This window comes from Trichechus manatus, unplaced genomic scaffold (assembly GCF_000243295.1).
Source record: "Trichechus manatus latirostris isolate Lorelei unplaced genomic scaffold, TriManLat1.0 scaffold00131, whole genome shotgun sequence".
NCBI lineage: Eukaryota > Metazoa > Chordata > Mammalia > Sirenia > Trichechidae > Trichechus > Trichechus manatus.
Genome location: NW_004444067.1, coordinates 7,810,817 through 7,819,432, shown reverse-complemented (window position 1 = coordinate 7,819,432; position 8,616 = coordinate 7,810,817). Strand labels below are relative to the sequence as shown.

Below are 8,616 nucleotides of genomic sequence, written 5' to 3'. Positions count from 1 at the left end.
GGATGCAGTGAATGTGGCAAAGCCTTCAGAGAGAAGTCAAGTCTCAATGATCATCAGAGGATTCATTCAGGAGAGAAACCATATGGATGCAGTGAGTGTGGCAAAGCCTTCAGTGGGAAGTCACTCCTCATTAGACATCAGAAAACTCATTCAGGAGAAAAACCCTATGGATGTAATGAATGTCAGAAAGCCTTTATTTGGAAATCACAGCTCATTATTCATCAGAGAACTCATACAGGAGAGAAACCCTATGGATGCAATAAGTGTGGAAAAGCTTTCTCCCAGAAATCACACCTCATGATTCATCAGAGAACTCACATAGAACAAAAACCTTAAGAATATAGTGAATGTGAAAAATTTTAAAGAAAATAATCACACTTCCTTCTATACTAGACAACTCATTTATAGAAATCCTATGAATGCCTTGAGTGTAGGTAAGTCTTCAGATGGAAGTTATACTAAACATCAGAATGTCAAGTGGGAGAGTAAGCTTATGAATGCAGTGAATGTGGTGAACAGAGTATAGGAAAGCACTCAACACACAGTCTAACCTATTGAAAATCAGGTTATTCATACTGAGGATAAATATCATGGCTTAAGTAAATATGGGAAAGTATTTTCATAGAAATAATATACAAAAGAAATTTAGTTTCCAACTGTGATACTGCATTAAGAAATATTATATCCTCAATTCTAAATGGTAGGCATATGGAACTTTTAAAACCTGTATATAAATTCAGTAATCATGACAGCAGAGTAAGAAACATTGCTTCAGAGGTATATAAGGCTTATATTCCTGAGTATAGCTCCTTATGTATTTTGATAGGATACATGAAATTGATATAATTGTGAACATTATACGTCATGTGGTTCAGAGCATGACATCTGTCACGATTACTACATAACAATATGTTTTACCTCATACCATAACAATATAAGCAAAATCTATGAAATGAGTGGCTTATTATTTAACATGTAGTTTAAATTGTTACCAGATACTTACTGCACATGTAAATGAATTTGAGAACACTTACTGTGCTCTCTCTTCAACAAGAGAAACCAGCATTTTTATAAAGTCTCTTGCTACCTCTGAGTCACTAGTTCTTATACACAATTATTTGTATTACATATGCAAAGCAAGAATACACATTAACAAGTGAGTAAAAGAAAGATGCTGTGAATTGTATTACTCATCATTCTAAATATACACAAAGTGGAAATGGTAAAAATAAAAGACCCACAAAGCACATCCTCTTGTTACTTTCAGTGAGATTTCTATGTAAGTTCAGGTATACACAGATTAAAGATAATGTCACCAAGAAACCCTTTGTATTTTAAGTTAATATGATATGATATGATATATCATGTTATACTGTTTCCTGCTCATGGACAATGGTTTTTAGAGTCTTTATCCAAGAGCAAACATTATTTGCATATGGGGTTGTGCTAAAGGTTACAGTTAAGGTTTAGGTGAGCAAAGTATTGTTTTTGGGGGTGACTTTGACCCTAAATTTTTTATGCAGCCTATATGAGGAGGTCCCCATTGTTCTGAAGTATCATATGAGAACATTGTGGACTTACTTTTCAATTAAAATTCAACTTGGAAAATAGAAACTACTCTAAGTATTTAAAATGGGGGAATTTAACACAGGAAGTTGGCTACAAGGGTGATGATATGCCAAAAGAATGAGTGAAGCATCCCAGAAGTTCGCAGCAGTAATTCATGACCACCACTAGGCTGGAGGAATAAAGGGAGAAGAAGGTGTTACCAGAGCCCAGGGTCATCCAGTACTGGCTAGAACCATGGTGGACCTATCCAGGAAGAGCTGGAGCCACACAGGAGATGCAGCCATTACTTGAGACACTACCTGAGGCACAGACGGGAAGAAATAACCTGACTTCTCACACCCTCAAATCCTCTATGAGCACTTCCCAATAACCAAACTCAACTAGAAGTAGCTGATTCAGGAGGCTGGCCTACATCTTATACAGCAGATTTCCCCTGCCCTGAGATCAGAGGAGGCATGGGAAGGAGAAGAAATGGTTATGAGGACTAAGCAGGCCCAGGATCAGCACAGTTCATCTTTTTGTTTTTCAGTACTCTTCATGCCTTTCTGTAATAAACTTATGTAACATAAATAGTAATCCTGTGCTTCTGCCTATTATGGATCAACTATTCATCATACAAAGACACTCTCACTCTTCCCCCAATAAGAGGAAACATTGAGCTCCATAAGCCATTATTTACATCTCAAGTCCAAAATCTCTAGATGCAATGTGAGTTCACTTGATCTCATATCCTACAAACTCCAGAACTAAACCTCACCAATGTTCCACATCAAACAAAACAAGGGAAAACTCTGTAGACACACAAAAGTATGCACAGCAGGTACAGTCATCTCTGTACTTTCCATGAAATTATGGTTGATATTTTTCTCTATCACATTCTTCTGCTAACTGTTCCATGTCATGCTTGCCATCAGTCAGCAATTGGCTGATCAAGGTTCACTACCTCATGAGGTAATCAAAATCTTCATTCCTGAAGTATCTAAATTTCTACTGGTCCTACCCTTATGGGGGTGCTTTAGTTTCCCATTGAACTTTACTATCATCCATGGAAATACTAAGAAGCCAGCAAGTGAACCTGTTGGGTTCCATAGTCTACAGTGCCCCAATTCTGTAGCAGCAACACCTTAATTCTTGCATTAATTACTCCTGCCTATTGGTAATAGTAACTTCTCTGTTGATTAACATGCCATGAGAAGCTCAAGATACCAGTCTTAACTTCCAGTGTCAAAGAACTGTGTGTCACTTGACAGATGCAGTTCTTCCTTGAGAAACAAGATCTCTAACTTAAAGAAGCCTAAGGTTGCTGGGATGGAAAACAAAAACTGAGTGAATTATTATTTACATGTCCACCTCTTGCTTCCCTGTATATTACAGCTATGGGAAAAATGGTTTGTATCAGTTGCTGGTTCAAAGCATACAGTGTGTCCTATAAGACAGCACCGCAACCTTGCAGAGTACGCCAGTTCCTAGCAAAAAATTATTCACAATAGCCAAATACTAGAAACAATGCAGATCAACTGGTGAATGGATAAAGAAAATCTGGTATAGCCATACAACGAAATTCAACAATAAAAATGTGCTACAACATGGATGAGGCAAGAAAGAAGCTAGACATAAAAGACTACATATTGCATTTATATGAAATGTCCAGACAAGGCAGACAGAAAGCAGATCTGTGGTTGCCTTGGGCTGGCGGAGGAAGCAGGGAACTGACTGCAAATGGGCATGGAAGAAGTTTTGGGGATGACAGAAATGTTCTAAAATCATTTTTACAATGGATAATTTTATGGTATATGAAATTATACAACTTTTAAAAATAGAACTAAAGGAAGAAACAAACACATACTTACACTTGGAGATTTTAACTCCCCTCTCTCAGTAACTGATACAAGTACACTCCCAAAAATCAAGGAAGATATGACAGATTTGAACAATTCTGTGAACTATCCTGACCTAAGTGACATTTATAGTCCTCTACACCCAAAACCTGAAGAATGCATATTATTTTCAAGTGTATATGGAACATTCACCAAGATAGACCATATGTAAAGCCATAAATCAGGCCGTAACATATTAAAATCACATATATTCTCAACAGAATTGTATTAAAAATCAATAACAAGTCATCTAGAAAATAGCAAAACACCTGTAATTAGGTAACACACTTATAAATAACACATAGAATAAAAAAAAGGAAAATAAGAAAATAGTTTAATCTAAATGATAATGAAATCAACATATCAAAATTTGTGGGATGCATCTAATGCTGTGCTTAGAGGGAAATTTATAACTTTAAATGCTTATATTAGAAAAGAAGAAAAATTTAATTAATAGCAATGATATAAGCCTCCAACTTAAAAGAGCTAAAAAAAAAAGAAGCAAATTAAATCCAAAGTAAGTAGAAGATCAGAAATAATAAAGAAAAACTGGACGTCAATAAGATACAAAATAATAAAGACAAAGTTGGTTCTTTGAGAATATGAAATGGATAAACCCCTATCTAGACTAATCAAGAGAAATTAGAAACTCGAATTACAAATGACAGGGATGAAGGAGATGTTATCACTACAGGTCCTGCTGATATTAAAAGGAACGTTCTAAAGAAAATACCGTCACATTTTACTATGAACACTTTAAACTCCCAAATGATTAACCAAAGTTAAAAAGCTAGTGATTAATTAAAAAATACATGATATATATATTCGTATATGAATTTTGATATATTCATATTTATGAATTTACATATGAAACACACATATACATATATATGACTATAAGCCAGTAGTGTGAGAAGTTGCCTAACTTCAGGAGGGAGGAGGAGAATAATCAGGATCAGTACAAGGCTGATACCTATGAGGTGGAGGTCAGACATACCTCCACTCTCCAACCTTTTTACCAATTCTAACACCAGCTGTCCTCCCCACAGCACTCTGCCTCTCTGCTGGGTTCAGTAATCGGGTGCAATGGCCACACAGAACATAGACTTATGTGGTTTAGTAGGGAAATAACAGGCTACAATTCAGGATCAGCTTGGAAGTAACAGGATGCAGGATACAGTTTATCAATCAGGACAGTTTCCAACCAAAATAGCTCTCAACTCCTTCTTGGCCATGCCAACAGACAAGCTGTGCTTCTCACTGGGCTAGCCTCCTCTCCGTCAGGCTAGCAGGCCATTCTCTCAGCCATGTTAGCCTGCTCTCGGCCTCAGCCCTGCTTGGGCAAGTGTTAACAGTTCTTCGGCTTGCTTACAAGTGCCTGGAGGCACCCCTACTCCGCCAGCAAGCCTCCTACCCAAAGGTACTCAGCTCTCTTGCTCCGTGGGCCAGCAAGCCCACTGCAGACACCTCACTCCGTGGGCCAGGAAGCCCACCGCAGCCATCCCACACCATTCTCCTGGTTCCCACCTTCTCGAGCCACTGCTGCTTATGCTATGTGATACTGCCATGCCATCTCTTGCCATCTTCAGTGTTACAGCTGTCTCACTCCTTGGTCTAGAAGGCTTTCACTACAGGGACTCTGGTTTCAAAGGATGCACTGTGTTCCAGGTTTCTCTTCTTGATGGTAGTGAGGTCCCCCTCAACCTCTGTAGGATTGGCCCTTTTATAACCCTACACCTCCCACCAATGCCATAAAATGACCAATCCACACAGTAGGCCGGTCACCTAATTTGCGTAGTAATCCACCAATCCCCACAAAGGTTTTGCACATTTGCATAGCAAACTGTCCAATCCCTGCAGGATATGTAAAATAGACCAATCACACAGCAGGCTGTGGCCCAACAAATTATTTTTGACAGAATTACAACCCAATTATTTTTCACAGAATTATAAACCCCATAAAGGCAATACATGAAGAGAAACTCATTGCAATTCAGTGACACGTATATATAATGTATATGCCATCTATATAAAGGAGAATACAGCATCAGGATTGGGGCATGACTCTTTAATGACCTGAGATTTACAGATGACACAACCTTGCTTGCTGACAGCAAAGAGGACTTGAAGCACTTACTGATGAAGATCAAAGATTACAGCCTTCAGTATGGATTACACCTTAACATAAAGAAAACAAAAATCCTCACAACTGGACCAATAAGCAACATCATAATAAACGGAGAAAAGACTGAAGTTGTTAACAATTTCATATTAGTTGACTCTGCAATCAATGCCCATGGAAGCAGTAGTCACGATATCAAATGACATATTACATTGGGCAAATGTGCTGCAAAAGACTTCTTTAAAGTGTTGAAGAGCAAAGGTGTCACTTTGAGGACTAAGGTGCACCTGACCCAAGCCATAGTATTTTCAATTGCCTCATGCATGCAAAAGTTGGACAATAAATAAGGAAGACCGAAGAGAATTGATGCCTTTGAATTATGGTGTTGGCGAAGAATACTGAATACAGCATGGACTGCCAGAAGAACGAACAAATCTGTCTTAGAAGATGTAGAGCCAGAATGCTCCTTAGAAGCAAGGATGGCAAGACTTTGCCTCATGTACTTTGGACATGTTATCAGGAGGGACTAGTCCCTGGAGAAAGACTTCATGCTTGGCAAAGTAGGTCAGCAAAAAAGAGGAAGACCCTCAACGAGATGGACTGACACAGTGGCTGCAACAACAGGCTCAAACATAGCTACAATTGTGAGGATGGTGCAGGACTGGGCAGTGTTTCGTTCTGTTGTACATAGGGTAGTTATGAGTTGGAATCAACAGCAATGAGTTTGATTTAGGTAATATGATATATATAGGAGATACAGGGTTAACTGTGTGTGTGTGTTTTATATATCAATTAAAAATGAATCCCCCAATAAACATGGGATGAAGACTGGCTCCGACACTAGGCAGATCAATTGGTTCTTTCCTTTTACCCTTCCTCCGACAGTCTAGATAGAACTAAATCTTGGCACTCAAGGAACCATCCTGGACCATGAGTTGACCTTGAGGATGGAAATCATGTGAACACAAAAGCCATTCACTAGGATGTTCCAACAGAAATATAGAAAGAGCATCTAATGATTACATGGGGCCACCACATCAGCCTGCCTATGGACTTGCTATATGTGAGAAAGAAAAGAAACATCTATTTTGTTTAAATGACTTTATTATTTTTTCTGGTATATGCTGTAAAACCTAATCCAACTGATAAAATATAATAAGGTTTCCAATGAAAAATAACAGCCCCATCCATCTTCACCACCCTGGGTCCTGCTTTCCAGAGGAGTATAAATTGGTACAACCACATTGTACCACTATTTAGCAATATCTACTAATGCCAAACATATGCATTTTCCATGACACAGCATTCCTACGCTCATCAGAAATGCATACATACGTTTACCAAAATACTTGTACCAGACTGTTCATAGCAGTATTATTTGTTGCTGCTACCAATCCAAAACAGTCATTAAAAATTAGCCCTGTAGACTTCCAGGCAACACGGCGCTATAGTCAGAAGCACCATGCCGTCCCTCTGCAGCAAAGATCAGAAACACCAAGTCAGAGTCACATGTTCATCCTGAAACCCTAAGCACCAAATGAAAAGATAAAGAACTCAGCCAAGCACCAAATGGAATAAGAAACTGACCAAGAACAGAGAGCAAGGAGAGATACATGCAGAGGTCCCTTATCAGCTACCACAGCATGGATCTGCCATCTTGGACTCCTATCAGAGATCAGTCGACACGGGTATGAGAAAGCACCTTCACAGAGCTTCCAGCAGGAGACAGAACAACTGGTAACCAGCGATATTGGCTTTCCCAACCCCCACCCTTCTTCACCCCCCACTTAGGCTCCTCTGCTTCCTGCAGCCACAATCTCTTGGCTGGGAAGCACCAGCTTCACCCCGACGTTGCTTGGATTCCACCCGCCTGTGCTGGCTGGCTCCCTAAGTGCCTTTTGTTGGCTGCTGGTGTTGCTTTTTTCCGCTTTAGATTTCTTCCTTATCTCTCACCACCTCCCCCTCATTTCTCTCAAATACCTGGCTCAGTGCGCCATCTTTGCTTCTTCCTGAAAGGCTGTGAAACACCGATTGACTGTGAAACTGACTCCTGGCCTGTGCCACCACACTGGTTGGACCCCCGGGGCTTTCTTGTTTGTTCGCTCCAATTTGTTCTGTTTTGATTTGTTTGTTTGCTTTTTCTTTACTTGGCTTGGGAGCCCCTTCTAGCCAGGCAGTACCATGCGGCTTGGAAGCTACTCTCTTACTTTGCATAGATGCACAAGGACATCCCTGGGGGCATTTTTTTTCTTGTTTTTTTTTTCCTTTTTTTTTTTGTTTTTGTTTTTGTTTTTGTATTTCGTTTTGTTTTCTTCTGTCATTCCCTTCTTGTCTTCATTTCCAGTTTCTCAATTTATTCATTTTTTTTGTTTTGCCCTTTTTCTTTTTTTTTTCATTTTTGTTTTTCAACATTACTCAGTCTCTCATCTCTCCAATCCAATAGCAAGGTCCCTTAGCACTCTTTTTTGTTTGTGTGTATGTTTTTGGCTCCTGTTCCTTTCTCCTCTCTCTCCTCTTTCCCATACCCATCATAGTCCCACATCACAATCTACCCCCTCCTTCCTGCCTATCTGCACCGTGTGCTGAACATCACACACCCAAGCAGCACAGGCAGGGCCTACTGGAACCTGCCCTGCACTGATTCCTGGTCCACACTGTCAGCCCTGGTACGTGCCACAAACAACCCATTCCAGCAACTCCCCTTCAGCTGGACCTGCCCTGCTGTACCATACCTGAGTGACTGACCCTATGCATTGGAGGAGGTGAAAAGTATCGTGCCCACAGATGAGCAAACAACGCACAGCCCGCCTGTTCACACATAACCAAATAAAAAAAAGCAGGACAAAACAAACAAATCTACAATAAATAAACAAGCAAAATAATCACTGAATGCCCCAAATACAGCAGACAATATCAAAACGTTTACAAAAACAGGACAGGATGGCTCCAGGAAGCATCCAAAATAAACCACCAGATGACCTCCCAGTAGAAGAAAAGGCACTAGACCTAACTGATAGGGAATTCAAATCTCTAATATTCAGAATTATC

The 8,616-nt window shown here is 39.7% G+C and overlaps 1 protein-coding gene across 1 annotated transcript in view; it reads left to right on the top strand.

Moving 5' to 3' along the window:
* LOC101359396 (zinc finger protein 84-like) overlaps positions 1-336 on the top strand; it is a 12,178-nt gene extending 11,842 nt beyond the window's left edge. Inside the window, exon 5 of the mRNA XM_023739307.1 lies at positions 9-336. Coding sequence (XP_023595075.1) covers positions 9-336 — 328 coding nt within the window. The remainder of the gene's footprint in view (positions 1-8) is intronic.
* Positions 337-8,616: the final 8,280 nt, after the last annotated feature.